Below are 21,153 nucleotides of genomic sequence, written 5' to 3'. Positions count from 1 at the left end.
TTGTTTGATAACATGGAAATTTAGTCCATGAAATTTACATTTCAGTCACAAGTAATTAGGGGTAAAATTAAAATTAATTCTGTTTAGCCTTTAGGATGATGGAGGGGAATACATTTTAGTCTTAATGGGTGAATCTCACAAAAACATATTCACCAGCTCACATTTTTTGATGTGACATTTTCTGACATTTTTGGGGCAGATTCCAAAAAAAACTTTATTTTTAGATGGAATGTTCTTTCTTTTGATGTTTTCAAGTTATATTTTATATTGATATATTTCAAGTAGTTATACTTATTTTATTAGTATAAAAAATGGTAATTTGTATTAGTCACCACTGACATCAAATAAATAAATCTCATTTAAGTTAAAAATTTCAGTTAACGTCAGGAAGATTTCAAATTAATTTACAGTAGTTAGTTACATTGTCAGGACTAGGATTAATAAGGACATTAGTAACTATATTAGGCGGAAACTTCCATGGAAAATGTTTAAGGATCGTCCTGGACAAAAAGACAGCTAGAGAGAGCAAGAAACGGGGACGGAAAGAAATAACGGCAACGTTAACGTTAGTTCCGTTTAGTTGTCTGGCTGGAGCTCTCGCTGTATTTATGAGTCCTGAGCAGTGCTGTGACTGCTGTCTGAGCTGAGGCTGTGATTTCTGCAGTTAGCCGTAAAGCTAGCTGTTCAGCCCGGGTCATTCTGCGCTGTCAGCTCCACTGCATGACGCTACCGCTGCAAACAACACGCCTGCGCCGTTAAATGACGCTCATTCACCGAATATGTAGCGCTTTATAGTCAGATTATCGGGTAAATATATATTTATAGGCATGGCAAACATTTAAGCTCTTATATATTCTGGTTTATAAGAGTAAAACGGGTCATTCTCAAGGCCACGGATGGAACCGGGGCAGCTGCGTGAGAACCCCCCCGGATCCGGGGAGCCTGAGTCAGGGGAGTGGAGAGAGGAGAGCGCCGGGGTGGTGGCTGAGAAGAGGGACGACACCCTGAAAAACAGAAGCGGGGACGGAGGAAACGAGGAAGTTACGAGCAAAACCGAGAACACTGAGGTGGTGGAGAAAGATAAGAATGAGTTTGATGAAGATGAGGGGCAGTATGAGGAAGAGCTGGACCCCAGGATTCAGGTATTAAGATTTGGACCCATAATAAACTTGATATTGTGACAGGTGCATTGAACTTTGACACAATATTCACAATTTGCTTCAATGAATGGTTTATAATGGCAAAATGATTTAAAATGATTTGTTTGTCTGTGATTATGCTGGCTTTGTATAAATTCATATACTTTTCTGAATTTAATGCATTAATATGAATTGAATGTCAGCTATCTCCCCTCCCTGTTATCCATTTGTCAGGAGGAGCTGGAACACTTGAATCAGGCCAGTGATGAGATCAACAGACTGGAACTACAGCTGGACGTGAGTAATATGTGTGACACTACTACTGTGTCTCAAAATCTATTGAGGTGCCAGTTACACTTTATTTGAATGTGTCCTTGTTACACATACTACATCTATTTACTATAGTAATAACTATAAATTAGGCATAATTACATGCATCTAACCCTAAACCAAAACCTAATCCTACCCTAACCCTATAGTTAGTAGTTAATAGTACTTAAGTGTATAATTACACTGTAACAGGGACACATTAAAATAAAGTGTAACCGAGGTGCCTGCTTTGACAATAGGTGTGTCTCAATTTGCGCACTTACTAACTATTCTATGCCATTTTTAAGTAGGCTATAAATAGCGTGAGTAGTGTTTTCACACAAAAAATTCCAAATAGAAAATTTTGCATTTCAAATACCTGGATAAAGCACCCAAAAAAAAACATACTATGGATGTCAATAGGGACTATCAACTGTTTGGTTACAGACAATCTTCAAAATATCTTATTTTATGTTCAGCAGAAGAAAGATATTCATACATACAGGTTTGGAACAACTTGAGGGTGAGTAAATGATTACAGAATTTTCATTTTTGGGTGAAGTGTCCCTTTAATTAACCGAAAAAGGGAAGTGTGCAATGTTGGACATTTCATGCACTCAACTGTAGCAGCTTTACTTACATGGAGGAGGGGGTGGGGGGAGGGAGGGTTATCAGACTCTAATGTCAAAATAACCTTTTAACATTTATACACTAGATGGTAGAGGGCATGCATAGCAATAGCGTATAGTGCGTAATTTGGGACACAACTAATATCTTCATTCAAAATGCACATTTGATGCCCTGAAATGAGAGAGCCTGAGAGAACTCTTCAATTTCGAGTGGTATAATGTCTTGCAATCATGTCCTGATCACTTCATACTTGTTCTATACCTCTATTTTGTGAAGCCAAAATTTAAAGTTTGTAGTCTTTTTTTAGGGGGTGATAAGGATGATATATATATACTATAGACCTTATGTAGCTCCGCCCCTTTTCAGCGCTGCGCTCATTGTCTTTTGTCTTCCGGTCTGCATTTTCACAGTGATCTTGCGGATTTATGAATGAACGGCTCGTTTTAAAATCTTCCCGGTCTACTGACATTTGTTAAGACATCTGCTCTAAACATTACAATCCGCATGAGAACTTTAGTTAACTTTACAATAAGTAAATCCACTTCACCAGCTAATTACTCCTCAACAGCGATGCCATAGAGATATACAGAGCGACCGCAAAAAAAGTTCAAAGACAATATTCTAAAGATGGCTGCTCGTGTGTTTCTCTGGCGCATAAGGTCTATACATAATGTCAAAATGCAATAGTACAATAGTGAAATAATACAAATGAACCCTTAGTATATATGACACAATGTTTTACACTATATATATACTCAAAATTAAAATAAAAAAGGACAAAGTCAAAGTCCTAGTCTTGGCTTGTGTACCCATTACTTCTTGTCTCTCTCCTTCACTGTGTAATCTTAATAAAGGTGAAAGGAAAGAAAACTCAGCCTTTGAACAAAAAGAGATATGGAAAGTGTTTTCTCATCTCTTTTAAAATGCATTTTGGTATCCTATTCCTAACTAAGGATTTTGTTGCATTTATTATTTGCGTTCGATATTGTTTTTTCTACTGTCTGTGTGAGCCATGTTTGGGTTGCAAATCATCCCCACCAGTAGAGAACCACTAAACTGGAGTATTAATATGTATTGTTTACATGTTTTACTCATCATGCCAAATTAAGCATTGTTTTTCCCACTGTTTCTCATTATCTCTGTCTAACGCTCATTTAGGAAGCGAGATCCAGCTACAGGAGGATCCTTACGGACTCGGCACGCAAACTTAACGCTCAGGGCTCTCAGCTGGGAGCCTGCATTGAAAAAGCCAGACCTTACTACGAAGCCCGTAGGCGTGCTAAAGAGGTGTGTTTGTGTGTGTGTGTGTGTGTGTGTGTGTGTGTGTATGTGTGTAAGAGAGCAGGAGAACATAATATTGCATGTTTGTGCTTCATATCTTATCAGATGAGTTCAAGATGTTTTTGTAGTTTGCTGATTCATTTCCATTCTCTCATTATTGCGAAAAATCCTCCCGCTGAACCAGAAGACATTTGTCAGTGCAGTGGTCATTATGGCGAAAGAGTTGGTGTGTTAATGTGATTAACCCTGATAACACAAGATGTGATTTGCACATCACTTTTCATTAGCGTTTTTGCAGCCAATTTTGAATATGTAATTGAGCTGATGAAAATCGTTTAGCTGTGGCTAGAGAGTAATTGAAAACAATTGAACCAGCAGCACTGAATTGAAACTTTGACTTGGCCATCAGCCCGTCTCATGAAAAGCTGTAAATAAGTTTGAGTGTGTGGATGAGTAGACAAGCCTAATATAAATGTAGTGTTTGATAAAGTCACAATATTCGACTAGTTTATCTATCATCTCTTTCCTTTTCTTTCTTTTATCTTAAATATATAAACAAAAAAAAACAAAAAAACTGGAAAAAACTAAAACAAATATATGTGTGGAAAAACAATTATTTTCAACCTTCCCCTGACACTCTTTCTGAAATTATACATTTTTAAAGGGCAGCTCCTTTCAGCTTTTAGCTGTCAGTAAACGGCCACTGTTATGATTTTGAAAAAAACTTAGATTTATAATGTTAATAACTGTGAAAACATGTCATCAAAGTCTGTGAAAAGGAGTTTTATATTATTTCTTTTCTTTTCTTTTACTCAAAATATTTTAATAAATCTTAATCAATGAATATTGTTCAAAATAATGGCTACATTCACACAGCAGCAGATTTCAGTTGTCAGTTCTGTTTAAAATTTTAATTAGGGTTAAATTTACACACACATTTCCGTTGATGATATTCATGGCTATCTCAACAATAAAAAAGGGTTTTGACTTCAGTTATTCATTCATACAGACATTATTCAGTTTCCTCCAGTATCAGGACACTTCAAGAGTCTGCTAGTAAACTTGGTTGTCAATGTGTGAACGTAGCCAAAGTCGGATATCATCCTTGGCAAGGATGCCATATTTCCAGCGAGTTATCCCAATGAAATATGGCCTGCCATTCTCAGTTCCTGACTTTTATTGATTGGCTTGGATGTTCTGATCTGTGCACAGCAATTTTCACTGAGAGCAAGCCAGGCTTTTTGAGCTAAACGGTTTTCAGATCCAGCCTTGTGTGCGGGATGATTGGATGTCAGCTTTTCCAACCTCAAATCCTATTGGCCATTTCACCCACTTTATTTAAAATGAATGGTTATGGTTTGTGGTTTGTCAAGTGTTATACAGTCGACTTCCCTCTGGTGTTTTCTTTTATTATATAACACATAATATTGCCGTAGAATTGTAGTATACTTCCATACTAATGCCACATCCTTTAGTGTTTTATTACGTAAATATAACCTGATATAAAGTTTGGAAAGATTTGCAGTCACCATACACTTTATGGCTCTCTGTAAGGTCAGCATCCCGTCCTCTGATTGGCTGCATGTTTACAGAGCTGAGTGATTGATTGCTGTATATGAAATATGATGGATGACCTTACCCTCAGGCTCAACAGGAGACTCAGAAGGCGGCGCTAAGGTACGAGAGGGCTGTCTCAATGCACACGGCTGCCAGAGAGATGGTTTATGTGGCCGAGCAAGGTTTATTGGCTGACAGAAACACATTGGACCCTACCTGGCAGGAGATGCTAAACCACGCCACAGCCAAGGTACGACACAGTGACTCAGCATTGCTCTTTGATAATTACAGCAATAGGCGTTGGCATAAATGTACTCAAAAACACAAGTGCTTTTATGTTTACAACAGGTCTTAATTGCTAAAATCAATCCCTCATAGTCACAATTATAGATTTTGCTTTTTTAAATCTTAATGTTTCATATTTAAATGTGCACAGCTGGTTAGTGTGGATTGCAATAGCAGCATGGCTTTGATTGTCACAGTGGGGAAATCAATAACGCTGATGAATGCACACCTACACTTAAAAGATCAAGGTTACACATCTTCATTTACGTTTTATTCTAGCACTGCCAGTAAAATAGAGCAGCATTTTTCTGATGTTAAATCATCCCACAGTTTTTGTTTCAAGTTGGGTTGTCACCAAAATTTCAGCAATCGATACCAATGCCAGGGAAATTTCAAGATTCTTGAAAATGCTTCTATGCTTTTGAACACAGTCCTTTATTATAACACATTGCCTCAGGTTTTTCAATTAATCATTCAAATGAACTGTCAGAGCACAAACAAACTACATGCATTAGAACAAACACAAACAATAGAACAAAGTTACAAATGATGTAAACACATAGTACGGTTTATTTGAATCATTTAAGTGAACAGTCAGTAGTAAAATAAAGAACAGAAATGTATTACAAATACAACAAAAATACAGTGCTTCAATTGTTCAAATTAATCATTCAAGTTAATAGTCAGTAATAACATAAGTAAAGAAAATAGATAAATGATATACAATAGAAATAAAAACAATAGAAGTTGCAAATGAAGTAAACACTGATTTAGGTTTATGAATTAATCATTAAAGTAAACAGTCAGCAATAAAATCAAGGGCGAATGACAAGGAATATAATAATATGCAAATGATGTAAACAGTGCATTCATTTTTCAAAAGAATCATTTAACTAAACTGTCAGTAATAAAAAAGGACAAAGAAACAAATTCACTTTTAGCGCTTACTCTGAAATGACTTTTCCCACGATGTCACTTAGGCCAAATAGTTATTCAAGGATTATTTTAGCAAACCGGCCCGGCTCCATTCTGGTTTGTAATGACCACTTTTAACAATCCATTCAATGTCTTACTTTGAAATACGTCACATTAAAGGAATAAAATGGATTGTTCAGGTAATTCATGTTTGTTTTAAGTCAACTTTGGCAGTTTTTAATTTACAATTAAAGTAAACAGTAATAAAATATAGAATTAAGAAACAAATAACCTATCATAGAAGAAATAATAAAAAACGATAGAACAAAGATACAAATAAAGTTAACAGTGAAAGTTTCAGAAAAAGCATTGTCAAGTGAAAATTCAGAGACATTCACACTGTAGACAGATTGATATTGTTACATTTTCTTTAGCTGTTAAGATCAACTTGGTACTGATTATTGTCAGTGGTGATCTGATATTGAATCTTTGTCAAATATTTGTATGAATGATACAGAAAGATATGAGTATATATTTGATTTAATGTCTTTCATGTGTGAAACCAGAACAGGGTATCACATTTGACATGTTGCTGTTTTCAGGTGAACGAGGCAGAGGAGGAGCGTTTGAGGAGCGAGAGGGAGCACCAGCGTGTCACTCAGCTTTGTCAGGAAGCAGAAGCACGTGTGCAGACTTTGCAGAAGGCTCTTAAGAGGGTCATTATCAAGTCCAAGCCTTATTTTGAGCTCAAGGCTCAGTTCAACCACATCTTAGAGGTAGGCATCAGAGACTGGCCTCCGCTATAAAGGTATTCAAGGTCTGCTGGCCATATTGATTTAAAAAAATGAAATCCTCTATGAAATGCAAACTAGGGATGGGCGCAAAGAATAGAAACTTCTCTTACAGCATACAAACTAATCATTTTAGTTTTTAATATTTTATTATAGATTAAAAAAAGTACTATAATTTTTTTAATAATATCAGCCATTTAGTTATCGACCATAACATGAATAATCATTCGCTAATCACAGGGGTGTCCTGGAGGGCCACTGTCCTGCAGAGTTTATCTCCAACTTGCCTCAACATATCTCCTTGAAGTTTTTAGTATGCCTAGTAAGACCTTGATTTGCTGGAATCAGTAATTGGGGTTGGAGCTGAATTCTGCAGGACAGTGGGCCTCCAGGAGCAGGATTGGACACCCCTGGCTTATCATATTAGTGCATCGCTAAATATTATTAAAAAAAGGATGATAAAATATTATTAAAAAAGGATGATCATCTGTTTATTTAGTTATTATAATGCCATTAATATATTTGGTGCAAGTACATGTAAAAATGTGTTTGTTTTTTTTATCCAATGTGCTATGATTATCCCCACTCATTAACAGGAGCACAAGTCCAAAGTCGTTCAGCTGGAGGAACGGGTGGCGAAGGTGAAGACCCGGTATTCTGTCGCCCTTCGCAACCTTGAGCAAATCAGCGAGCAGATCCATGCGCAAAGGGGACGCATTCGCGCCGCCAGAGAGCGCAACAGGGTTCGTGGGGGGCGGAGCTCTCCAGTCGGGGCGGAGTCTGAGGGTATAATTCAGTCAGGGGCATATGCAGGTGTGGTGGCCAATCCTTTAATGGATAATGACTGGGCCGATCAAGAGAAAACCCGGCAGTGGGTGGAGAAACACAGGGAGGCGGGGTGGGGCCATAGAGAGAGAGTGGAGAGGGCGGGGTCAGACTCCATGTCAGTCATTAGCCTGCAAACCATCGCCTCCGATCTGGAGAAGTTCGATTCTGTGGAGCACTTGGGCGACCTGAGTGATGTCGGAAGTATAATAGGTGAGGAGAAAGAAACAGAGAGCGAGAGAGGATTTAGGCCTGAAGACAGAATAGTTGCGAGAGAGGTGACAAACCTTTCGGGACAGGATGCAGATAAAGGTGCCTCAGGGACAGACAGACAGCAGAGAGAGCGGGAGAGCTTTGTGAAGCAGCACCACAGAAGTGTTAGTTTGTGAGGAAACAGGAAATTAGAGTTGTCTGTTACTCCACCTCAATCCTGGCGGGCTAAAGCTTGCCTGCAGGCTTCCAGGCTAGACTCTCAACTTGACTACAAATGAATCAGACCGAAAACACTCTGTATTTTTAAAGGTGAATTGTGTAATTTCAGTGTTACTAGTGGCACAAATGGAACTGAAAAAACAGACTATTTTTAAACAGGTTTCCCCGAAACACTCACCCATCTGCTATTGGTTACATAAACAGATGGTCCCACCCCTTAACTTATGCCATTGGCTGAGCCGATGTTTCTGTGTCAGGCTGGTTGGGATGATCAAAAAGAGTTTGCACTTTTCAAGGAAATCAATATACAAATGGTTTCGTTATAGTTGCCCATTAGGTTGAGATAGGAGGATGTGGAAAAAAATTGCACACTTCATCTTTAAAGGGTTAGTTCTCTTTCGTTCATCTTCGTAACACAAATGAAGATATTTTGGTAACACTTTACTTGAGGCCTTTATGTCTACTATAAAAAGTATTTTTTAATGCATTAATTATGCCTGGAAATGCACCTTATAATGCATTTTATGATCTCATTTTTAATCGTTAATGTTGCCGATATTTTTAATGAAATTGAGAGATTTCTGTCCGACCATTGACAGCCCACGCAAATACCACTTTGTCTTTGACACTTCAAAAAGTTCAAAAATTGATAGAAAAACGAATCCATATGAATTGAGCGGTTTAGTCAAAATTTTCTAAAGAGACACGATTGCTTTATTTGATGTACACATGTGAGAACCAATGAGGTTTATTCACGTGTGTTACGCAGCTTCCACAAGAACCAATGAGGTTTGTTCGTACGGTTGAGCTTCTGTGTATGTTCGCTTATCAATGTTTATATGTAAAAAAAAAATCAGTCTGTTTATCATATAGGGCCCTATCATACACTCGGCGCAATGCAGCACCAGGCACGATGCAAGTTTTTTTTGCTAGTTTCAGCCCCGACCCAGTTATCATTTTCACGTCCTGTGCCACGTTGTTTAAATAACTGAAATAGACTGCGCCATTGACCAACTGAAACCTAGTCTAAAGTCAATGGCGCAATATATATATTTTGTTATTTAAAGAGCGCGTCTGTAATGTGTGCCTGTAGGCGGGTCCACAACGCACGTACACTTTGTCCTGTAGATGGTCTTCTCGCGCGAGATTCATATGGATTAGTTTTAGGGTCTCTTTATTAATTTTTCGAAGCGATAAATTGGTAGTTGCGTGGATTGTCAACGGATGGACAGAAATTTCTCAGATTTCATTTAAAATATCTTCATTTGTGTTTTAAAGATGAACGAAAGTCCTACGGGTTTTGAACGACATGAGGATGAATTAATCATGACAGTTTTTTTTTGTTTTTTTTTTTGGGTGAACCAACCCTTTAACGGCGCAAACTATGGAAGCCAATTTCCACCTGAGAGTAAAAAATAAATAAAATGGTTGGATCAAAATAAGAAATCAAGTTACAATTGTGAGATATGAAGTCACATTGTGAAATGTAAACTTGCATTTTGAGGTTTCAAATCCCATCGTAAGATATAAATTCAAAATATAGAAAAATAAAGTTTGTGAGATATAATGTCATTCTGAGTAATTTGCGTGTAAAATGGACTTTCCCGAAAATATCCTCCGGATTCACAAGCGCATTGTAAACCTCAGATTTGATGGTTAAATGTGTGTATTTGAAAGAATTTCAGTCATTTGTAAATAGAGTGTCGTGTGTACGATCATTTACGATTAGCATAATCCTTGCCCATGAAATACAACATACAGAAATGTTAATGGGTTCTTTGACCTTTTTTTCTCAGGCTTGGCTCTAGTATATTGCATAAATGCAAAATAGACTAATTGGCCATATGCTTAAAAATGATTCAATAAAAGTGTTCATCTTGCAGACAAATAATACTGGTGGTCAGAATAATACTAATCTATAATAAAAGGGTAAATGGACTACATGGCTGTTTTAAATCATTTTTGTTTATCAATGAAACTTATTGGTCAACTAATTAATTTTGCTATCAGAAATTCCTAAACGCAATTTGTTTAGGGATTTCAAATAATATAATTTTTTGACATAATTCTGAAAATTTACGTTGGAGCGCTTTTATGAACTTCTTACTGTTGATGTTTCATGAATGAGGCCCATTGTGTGTTACAAAGTTGCAAATTTAGATCTAAAATTGCAATTAATAGAATCAAATTCACAATTTTATTTAGCGTAATTCCAAGAAATAAACCTGCCATTTTTTTAATGGAAAGGTGGAAACAGGCTTCCATAACTAACAACCGCATGGTTCAAATGAGAGGAAATCTCCCCTAGGGGTGGGGACTAAGATTCAGAAATCATTATAATAAATTCATTTTCGGACATAAGAGATGAGGAACGAGAGTAATAATACACTTACATTGATTGATGTGGCATTATTGTAACACTGCACTATAGCAGAGGGGGTTCAGATGTTCTCTGCAAATTAATGAATAACAATAAGGAGGGGTTGAGGTGGTATTTTGTCAGTCTGCAGGGATTTATAGTTCTCATGCTCTGATCCCGTCTTCTCAGTTACTGTTTCACTGTCGGTCAGGGGTCAGGGGACGGGGAAAAAAAAGACAAAAGACACTTGACACTCAATGAGAGGGATAAAGACAAAATGATCAAACTCCCTTACCACAGAAAAGAGAAATGCTCTTACAATAGAGGTCTATGGGTACTGCTGTACACTTCCCTGAGAAGCTTCCATTGTTACTTTACGCACATTTCAGTTTAGGTGACTGAAAGCCAAGTCAAAAGTCTTTTCTGTGATTATAGATAATATGACACTGATGCTGTTGATAGATCTTCACTTGTATGTAACCTGGATTTTTCCTTTATTAATATTGTATTTGTTTCCCATCTCCGTCTTTCTCAGCAGGTGTAGATATTTGGAATATTGTTTTCATTCGGTTGTCAGTTGGTATTATTTTGCGCAACAATTTGTGGCATTTATGATATATTTCAGATCCAGAGTACTGTTTTTATTGATTTTGTTCTATTTGAGAGATATTCGATTTTATGTCAGTCCGGGAATGTAAGAGGGTCTTAGCAACAGAACAGAACATGTTTACAAGTGTGCCAGTCCTGCTGGAATTTTGCAAGAAAAGTTGAGTAAATAAAACAACAGTGGAATGACTGAATGATGTGAACCTGATACGTAACTGTGTTTTGCAGATGTACACTTTAAAAATCATGTAATATGCTAGCTGTTTGAACAAACCGTGCTGTGGACAGTACAGTATTGTTTGCAAGTTTACATCCTACTCTTCCGAATTTTTTGTTGTTTAGAATTTTTTTTAAATGTAGTTGTTGAATTTTTTTGTCCACAAACCCTGTAAATCCATCCTTCTCCCATCATAACCTCTTGTGTACAGATTCCTCACCTCTCCTCATAGTAAATAGACGATGCTCTGTAGAGTTAATCCGGTATGCTGCTGTCTCTCTCCATTCATAAGGTCACATGAACTCTATGTATATACAAGCTGATGTATGATGAATACAAATAATCTTTATGTGACTGATAACTTATTCTGTAAATGTTAATTTATTGCACAGTTAGAAATATTAAAACTTGAATTTAACAACTATGCTCTTTTTCTCATTTAATTTCACTTTAAACAGATGTGTGATTGTTAAAGGGATACTCCACTTTTTTTGGAAATAGGCTCATTTTACAACTCCCCCAGAGTTAAACAGTTGAGTTTTACCGTTTTCGAATCCATTCAGCCGATCTCCGGGTCTGTCGGTACCACTTTTAGCATAGCTTAGCATAGATCATTGAATCGGACAGGACCATTAGCATCTCTCTCAAAAAAATGACCAAAGAGTTTCAATATTTTTCCTATTTAAAACTTGACTCTTCTGTAGTTACATCGTGTATTAAAACCAACAGAAAATGTAAAGTTGCGATTTTCTAGGCTGATATGGCTAGGAACTATACTCTCATTCCTGCATAATAATCAAGAAACTTTGCTGCCGTACCATGAGTGCAGCAGGCGTAATGATATGACGAAGTGCCTGAAAATATGTCTTAATAGGTTAGACAAACTTAGTCCCGGTCACGTTGGAAGTTACCGAGCTGGGGACTATTTTCGGTAAAAAATAGTCCCCAGACTAAAAACGGTAAAACTGTTTAACTCTGGGGGAGTTGTAAAATGAGCCTATTTCCAAAAAAAGTGGAGTATCCCTTTAATTGTATGGGTAATTGGTACGTTGTAGGGATGCACGATATATGTTTGTTATCAGCCTCATAAGAATATTTGGCCAATATATTAAAGCTGATAAATAATGGATTATTTCCTTCAGCTGAGACACTTCAGATGCGCACTGTTTGCCATGATGGTTTTGAATGGCTTGAAATATGATTGGAATCACTTCAAAAAAGGAAGATACAGTAGACTTATAGACTTCATAAAATTATAATGAGAACATTATAATTGTGTGCTTGGGACATGGCTTTGTATGGTGAGACTTTTAGATTTGTAATCAGGCTCTCAAAAATTATATAAAAATTTGGATTTAGATTTATCAGCCAATAAATTGGTTATCGGCTTTCAAATATGTGACCCTAGATCACAAAACCAGTCATTAGTTGCACGGGTATATTTGTGGCAAAAGCCAACAATACATTGTATGGTTCAAAATTATCGATTTTTCTTTTATGCCAAAAATCATTTGGCTATTAAGTAAAGATCATGTTCCATGAAGATATTTATTAAATTTCCTACCGTAAATATATAAAACATTTATTTTTGAGTGAATGCAGCACAGTATCGAACATAAATGGACAACTTTAAAGGCGATTTTCTCAATGTTTCGATTTTTTTTGCACCCTCAGATTCCAGATTTTCAAATAGTTGTTTCTCTGCCAAATATTGTCCTATCCTAACAAACCACACACCAATGGAAAGCTTGTTTACTCAGCTTCCAGATTATGTATAAATCTCAATTTCAGAAAATTGACCCATGTGACTGGTTTTGTGGTCCAGGGTCGTATTTGTGGTCCAGGGTTTGTATTTTGCACTGTGACACAATTTAACTACATCTTTTAATTGTGATTTTATAAAACAGCTTTTTAGCATTTCTCGTAATAGTGAATTTGTCTCCCAGTTGTGACTTATGAAATGTTTTATGTCTGTCTTATGACAGTTGTGATATTGTGAAATTTTAACTGTTTCTTTGTTTCTCAACACTATATCTTGTGACTTTAAGTGTCAAAATCTGACAATTGCAACTTTATTTCTGTAACAGTGCCTCAAAAAGTCAAACAAGTCAAAGTCAAAGGCAAAACAGAGCACATGGTTAAATATCTGAGATAAGAAACACCTGGAACTAATTAACATGAACAGAACTACAAAGACCATGACAAGAACTACAAAAAGAACATGAATGGCAAATTACAAAATACATGACGAAGTCAGAATCCTGGCAATTTCATAATTACGACGGTATAACAGTTGTGAACATTTATTCCAATTCCGACACTATAACTAAATGTGACTATCTTGCAATCCGATTATATCTCTCAATTATGACTATTTCCTGTAATTGCAACTTTATTTCTCATGGTTGCAACTTTATATCTTGCAATTGCGACATAACTTTATGTGACTTTATATCTCTTTGTTATAACTTTTCTAGTAATGTAACACTAACTCACATTGTGACTTGAAAGTGTCACATTTTGTCTCAAAAAACCTTTATAATTGAGGCAAAGTCACAATTATGCGAAATAAAGTTGCAATTGTGAGATAAAGCCACATTTTGATTTGAAATGTGGCTTTATCTCACCATTGCTCATTAATTCTCATAATTGCTACTGTCTCACAATTATAAAGATTTATTGCAATTCTTACATTATAACTAAAAATGTGACTTCATATCTTACAATGTGACTATATATCTCAATTTTGACTATTTGTATTTGATATGTTATTTTTCATAATTGCAACATTATTGTGAAAATTTCTTGCAATTACGACCTTAAAACTAACAATATAACTTATCTCCTGCAATGTGACTATATCTCTCATTTAGATTTGTATAATAATGACTTTGTTTCTGGTAATTGTGATTTTATTTCTCATCACTCTGATTTTATATCTCCCAATATGACTTTATCTTCTTCTAAACTTTATCCCAGGAATTACGCTTCCATATCAGAGAGATTTTACATGATGCTACTAGATTATGCACATTTTATATAGAAAATGAGAAGTGTGCTCATGGGCCACCACAAGATAAAGGGTGTCCTGGGCCATTGCCAGGACATCGCTATGCAGTTGCTAATGCATCCTGAGGGCTTGTTAGAAATGCTATAGCCTTATGTATGAGCAATAATAATAGTTACGCTTGGCTTAACAAACACCACTAATTACATTGGTTACATTGGTTCAATAGCTTGGTAATTGTAATCAAGAAGGACAGCGAGTTTCGGGGATTTTTGGCTATTTTAAGGTGAATGTTGAGCCAAGAGCCGTGGGGCACTCCAGCTACCTGAAATCAATCAGATGTGCTGGAAAACAGGGCTTCCGTAATGAAAAGAGAATGAGAGGTGGAGATTATCCTCCGTCTTCAGTCTTTTAATTATTCAACAATGATATAAATATCGAGCAGAGAGAGAACTGCTGGCCACTGGGGAGAGAAAAGAAAGTGAGTGAGGAGCTGAGCAAAGGATGGATGTGGTGTAAAATGTGATAATTGTCATGTTGAAAGGGCAGTAAAAGGGAGGATGAGGCAGTTAAAGGTGAGAGACTAATCTCTCTCCAACTGCAGAGAGTGCAGGTGACATTAGATGTGGGAGTTTGTGAAAGAGACAGCCATGATGACAGCTGAGTTTGAACTGAAAGATGAGGTGTCACTGCCAGCATTTGTAACCAGAGCTAGCACTCGCACACAGTTTTTCTTTTTTTTCTTTTCTTTTCTCTTCTCTTTCTGGTTTTCATTATGTTGAAATGTCTCACTTAGGACGTTGTGACTCACTGATTCCACTGCTGGGATACCTGAGGGGAAACACATCAGAAAATGCATTTTTTTTTATTGTCAATTTGGATAGGTACATTACAGACGAGAGCGAGCCTCGTTTCTTCACAGAGTTCATACATCACGACTCATTTATAGATGTATCATTTCAATCTTTGATGTAATTCTTGTTCGTTTAAGCATTGTGTTTAGTTTATTATGATAATAGAAAGTGTAAATAAATGCATGGAGAATACAGGCTTATATATATGTATGTATTTATATGTGTGTGTGCGGCCACTTTATTAGGTACATCTGTTCAACTGCTCATGAACACAAATATCTAATCAGCCAATCACATGGCAGCAACTTAATGCATTTAGGGATGTAGACAAGGGCTGCATCCGAAAGCTTAAAAATGCTGCCTTCGGAGGATGCATTCCAAGGTAGGAAGGCACTTCACTTCCTGTCTCCTGAGATACCTTCATCTGATTGATTTTTGAAGGCAGCATATATTCACTGCTCCACTGCTTTTGGTATCCCACAACCCGGTGCGTTCCATTAAAAAATATAGATGGCGTCTGAATGTTGCATTTGATGTCAGTTTGTGTGTAAGTGTTTTGATTGACGTTTTCCACTTTTGATGTAATTTCTAGTGAGAAAATAGTATTTTAGTAAGTAAATAGTTTCACTTATTACCAAAGCTTGCAATGGTTTTTTTGTAGATCATTAAACTGTTATGCCAGCCTGATCTCACGGCAATTCGTACGAATTCTACGAGGTGGCCAATTCGTACGAATTCTACGAGGTGGCTAATTCGTACGAATTCACACGGCCTCACTCGTACGAATTAGTAGGCTACGATTTTTGCTAAATCGTACATATTTTACGAATTGCCCAATTCGTATGAATTCATATGAATGACCTACCCCTGACCCCGCTCCTAAACCTACCCATCACGTGGGTTTAGACAAATCGTACAAATTCGTACGAGTGAGGTCGTACGAATTAGCCACCTTTTTATCACTCGTACGAATTGGTCGTGAGACAGCGTCTGTCCGAAATCATTTTGAGAGAGATCATTGCCAGGTCTGATAAGTTTCAATTTCTGCTTCGACAATCAGATTGTAGGGTCAGATTTTCGCCATAAATAACATGAAAGCATGGATCCATGCCTTGTATCAACTGTTCAGCCTGCTGGTGGTGGTTTAATGGTGTGGGGGATATTTTCTTGGCACACTTTGGGCCTCTTAGTACCAATTGAGCATCGTTTAAACACCACAGCCTACCTGAGTATTGTTGCTGACCATGTCCATCCCTTTATGACCACAGTGTACATCTTCTGATGGCTACTTCCAGCAGGATAACGTATGTCACAAAGCTCAAATCATGGTTTATTGAACATGACAATGAGTTCACTATACTCAAATGACCTCAACAGTCCCCAGATCTCAGTCCAATAGAGCACCTTTTGGATGTGATGGAACGAGTGATTTGCATCATGGATGTGCAGCCGACAAATCTGCAACAGCTGTCGGAGGAATGTTTCCAGAACCTTGTTGAATCTGTGCCACGAAGAATTAGGGCAGTTCTGAAGGCAAAAGGGTCCAACCCGGAACTAGCAAGGTATGATATGTATAATATCTAAAGTTTGGAATCATTATAATTTTAATGTATTTGAAAGTAGTCGCTTAGGCTCTCCGCTGAATTTAACTGAAAAATACAGTAAAAACAAAATATTGTGAAATATTATTACAGTTTAAAATAACTTTTCTATTTGAATATATTTGTTTGAATATTATATTGATGTCAAAGCTGAATTTTCAGAAACCATTACTCCAGCCTTCAGTGAATTATTGCATGCCACACTATAAGACACTGCTTGATGAGCTGTCCGCTACCCTTTTACGTGTTGCAGACTGACTGAGTTTGTCCCAGGATAGGAACTCAAGTGTCATGCCTAATGGAACACATCCCAGGTGAGTTAGTTCTGATTTCACTGATCTTACCTGTCTGTGAACAACCTTGGATTAGATTGACCAGTGGCTTTGCTCTGAGCTGAAGAAAAAGAGAGTGTGATGAATGAGTTCTGATGAATGGAATTGATCCAGAAATAGGAAGAGAGGGATAAGTCATTCTTCTGGTTGGTGTAACAGTTGGCCTTGTTAGGAAAGATTTATCTGAAGCCCTGGGTTTGAAAAACTGACCCAGACCTAATTCAGAAGTTGGATGAATCTGATTTGTTTAGATCATATATGGTTCACACACATGCTTATGTAGATAAGTAGAGATAAGTATATAGATCACACACACAAATGTCATACTTATTTTAAAATCCATCCATCCATCTGTTTTGCTAATTATATCAATTCATAGGAGCAAATTGAAAATATAAGAATATATTATTTACCAACTAGATTTTTAAGCAGTTTTAACAATGCTAGGGTGTTGCTCCATTTTATCGTCCACTGGGCGTCCATAAATCGAATCTTACAAAAGTAATAGCAGCACTCAAACTGCACATTTTGAGATATGATTCATGTCTGTAGCACATATGGTGCATGATGAGTTAAGCTTGTTTTAGCAAGCACCACTAATAATAATTGCTTCAAATTAATACTGCAAATTATTCATAGCCACGTAAACCAATACTGCGCAGAGAGATACATTTAGCCTCTTCCAAATTAATGGTAATAGGCCTACTGGTGTGTAGAAACAGCACCACTTGTACAAATGCATGTCCCCTACAGTAAAACTATAGTGCTTATGGACTACCGTAAATGATTTTCCCCCACCGTGTGCCGATGTATATGTAAATGAGAGCTTCCTGAAAGTGGTTGTACAGAAACGCAGCAGGGAATAATGAAGTGCTCCCTATCCTACTGTACTCCTCTGTTTGTGCTCAGCGAGGACAATCTATTGTCATGAGTATGACAGCGTCTGTATGAGTAATTACTGCAGCCCACTGCACACTGTCCAATTTCCCTTCCGTCTAATGCGAGAGCACAAAACTAATACTTATAATAGTTTGAGAGTGATCCTCGGATGAAATGAGATGTGGCGGTGCTTTGGGTTTACTTATGGCCATCCATATGATTACTTTGGTGCACCAACAGTAGTTGCAAACATGAAAATTGCATTGCATTTCTTCCCAGCAAATCAAAAAGTTTTAAAGGTCATTATTGACTTTGTGGGAAAGAGACTGCTGAGGTGTTGACATCCTAATGGACTAGGTCTATAATTAAATGTTTGCATGCACCCTCACTCACATGATAAATGCTGCTCTCATCGAATAGTGAGATATCATTTTCAACCAGCATGACTCATCCTCTCGGCTTCCACTGCCAAGAACAGAGCCACAGGATTTAGAGCAGCGCTCTGACAGAGGAACTATTCCATTCCCAAGCTCAAAACAAGAAACCGGGAACTTGGTTTATGTTTCTTCAAGGAAATATGGAAAGAGCACAGATGTTCAGGCATAACGCCAATTCACAGGCCAATCTGGAAAACTAATTCACCATGGGTCCCCTTGGGAATTTTCTATAGGCTTTTAAAATAATAGTTTTGGGAAATTGAAGAAAAAAAGGTGTGATGGCATTTCTTAAAGATGTTTGAAGGTGTTTTTTCTTTTCTTTTTTGAAGCCTTTGTTTTTTACAGACTGGAACAAGACTACAACCTGTTACGTTTAAAAAACACGATGTCTAAAAATGCATGTTAGTTATGATTACATATAACTGATGTTGCTGAACAAAACATCTCTTGGTAACACTTTACAATAAGGTTCATTAGTTAATGTATTAACTAACATGAACTAACAATGAACAATATTTGTTACAGTATTTATTCATCTTTGTTAATATTAGTTAAGTTAAAAATAAAGCTGCTCATACAAATACAACCTTTGATTTTTAATAACGTATTAGTAAATGTTGAAATTAATATTAACTAAGATTAAGAAGTATTGTTCATTCTTAGTTCAAATTAACTAAGTTAGTTAACTAATGTTAACTAATGAACCTTATTGTAAAGTGTTTGTTACCCCTCTCTTAATATTAATAATAATAGTAATATTAACCACATCCCTCATTTTATTCATAAGTTGTAAATTGCCCATTCTGAAAACCCATTTACAATTCCTAAGGGAATCCATGGCTAAAAAAAAATACTTATTCCCAACTGGGTAATAGGACAACAAACTAAACGGCTTTAGTTTTAGGTATAAGCTTAGGTTAGGCTTTGGTTCTGATGCTTTGCTGTTGTTGTGACTCATAACACACCCTTGGAAAAAATAATCAGTCATAAATCAATATGAAAATAAATTATTGAAAAAAGACCTATCGCAAATCTGCATGCAAATATATCAATGTCAATGGGATATTTGATTTCTATTGTATTAAATGGCATGTTATTAATTTGAGCTTTAAAATCATGCAGCAGCAGCAGAAGTAAAACATGATTAAGGAATATCAATACAGTGCTGCCTTAAAAGCACTGTAATAAAAAAGAGCACTCCACACTCTTAGAAATAAAGGTTCCAAAAGGGGTTTTTTGCAGCAATGGCGCAGGAAAACCATGAATCTTTCAGTGAACAGTTCTAAAGAATCTAAAGAACATTTTTTCTCTGTAAAGAACATTTTGTGGAATGCAAAGGTTTCATGGATGTTAAAGGTTCTTCATAGAACCGTCAATGCCAGTAAATTACCTTTATTATCAAGAGTACCAACTCTACTAAAAAAAACACACATCTTATAACAGCCTTAGTGGTTTGCTAGTGTTAATTAATTTAATATGGTCTTCTAACCTGGACAAGCCTATAGTGTTCAACTGGTCTGCCAGCTGGTTTCCCCGTCTGGAGCAGCTAAAAAGTGACCAGCACCGTAAAAACCAGCCAACAGACTATAGGCTGAGAGGCCAACAAACCATGTTTTTCCAGCTTCATTCATTCAGCTCAGAAAAGAATCAAGATGCTCCAGTCGACGGATAAATATAATACAGTGACAGAATGACTACATACATCAAAGTGACACTTCACTAGAAGAGGAGATCTGGAGACCGCGGTTTTCCATTGGCTCATCCACACTGCGCAGGGAGGAGGTCTGCACTATTTATCTGGGATATGAGCGCACCATCTGTCTTTCCGTCAGCCAATGAGCGCTTTAATTCCCACTCTATTCACCGGCGGTGTCTTCATGTAGTGAGCAGACTGCACACTACAGACTGCAGATGAGAGAGAGGAGCACTGCCCTGTGACGTCGTGAGTGAGCGAGCGACAGTACAGAGAGCGCGAGGAAGGAGAGGGAGGCTCCGCGAGCTGTCGTCGTCCGTGTGTAGCTACCGTGTTTCTTTTTTGCCGATGTTACATCATATACATTAATTCCTGACTAGTTTCCGCAGAGGATACTCTCATGAGCCGTTTAATTCCCATCGATATTTGGTATTTATTTTTTACCTGCAAGTCTTTAAGACGACGGAATCATGGCAAGTACACTAGCGTCTGATATTCGTACGATTTCCGAAAAAATGACAGTCCGTCCGACGTTTGTAAACATTAGTGTGTAAACGTTTACGTCTAATACAACTCGTAATCGCTTATTTTTGCTTGTGCGCTTTATCTTATTTGTTGTCAGTCGTTGTAATCGAGCAATACATTTACGCGAAGCACAAACTGTATACCTTGTTTTTTAATTAGTATTTTTTTATTTAGAAACATTCGACTGTTATTTAATCACCCGAAGCAATCTCGCACATGTCGAATCGCGACGCACGCAATATTAATCGTACAAGAGCAATTGCACGCGCACAGAGACAGTTGGTGGTTGAAGTTTAATACAAAGCTGTGCGTAGTGAACGCCTAGCACGAGCAATTAAAAGACCAAATTTATTTACCTGTCGTTTTACTTCGCACACGTACACACACGGTGGTTATATCAAGCATCCCTCAAGGACCATCTCCACAGACCGTTCCCTAAAGAGCCTGCACGACGCAGTAAGTAATATAACTGTGTGCAA

The 21,153-nt window shown here is 37.1% G+C and overlaps 2 protein-coding genes across 4 annotated transcripts in view; both read left to right on the top strand.

The window, feature by feature from the left end:
* The first annotated feature begins 662 nt into the window (after positions 1–662).
* On the top strand, positions 663–10,745 carry sh3bp5lb (SH3-binding domain protein 5-like, b). 2 transcript variants are annotated; one of them, XM_084130571.1, is made up of 7 exons: positions 792–807; positions 890–1,142; positions 1,374–1,436; positions 3,237–3,365; positions 5,005–5,166; positions 6,719–6,892; positions 7,504–9,692. In XM_084130571.1, the coding sequence occupies exons 2-7, from the start codon at positions 897–899 to the stop codon at positions 8,119–8,121; spliced, it is 1,392 nt and encodes a 463-aa protein (XP_083986697.1). In that variant the 5' UTR covers positions 792–807; positions 890–896; the 3' UTR covers positions 8,122–9,692. The 2 variants fall into 2 exon arrangements, with proteins under 2 accessions (XP_083986696.1, XP_083986697.1); XM_084130570.1 differs by having other exon boundaries at positions 663–1,142; positions 7,504–10,745.
* A 5,481-nt stretch (positions 10,746–16,226) lies between these two features.
* gabbr1b (gamma-aminobutyric acid (GABA) B receptor, 1b) overlaps positions 16,227–21,153 on the top strand; it is a 120,361-nt gene continuing 115,434 nt past the window's right edge. Inside the window, exons 1-2 of one of the 2 annotated variants that reach the window (XM_084130073.1) lie at positions 16,227–16,769; positions 17,062–17,122. In XM_084130073.1, the coding sequence (XP_083986199.1) occupies positions 17,107–17,122 (16 nt within the window). In that variant the 5' untranslated portion in view covers positions 16,227–16,769; positions 17,062–17,106. Of the gene's footprint in view, positions 16,770–17,061; positions 17,123–20,404; positions 21,131–21,153 lie in introns of those variants that run through there. The other variant, XM_084130074.1, reaches the window with a different exon arrangement.

This window comes from Abramis brama (genome assembly GCF_963993115.1).
Source record: "Abramis brama genome assembly, chromosome: 12".
NCBI classification, from domain to species: Eukaryota; Metazoa; Chordata; class Actinopteri; order Cypriniformes; family Leuciscidae; genus Abramis; species Abramis brama.
Note: the sequence above shows the minus strand (reverse complement) of the source record. Positions and strands in the feature narration are given on the sequence as shown.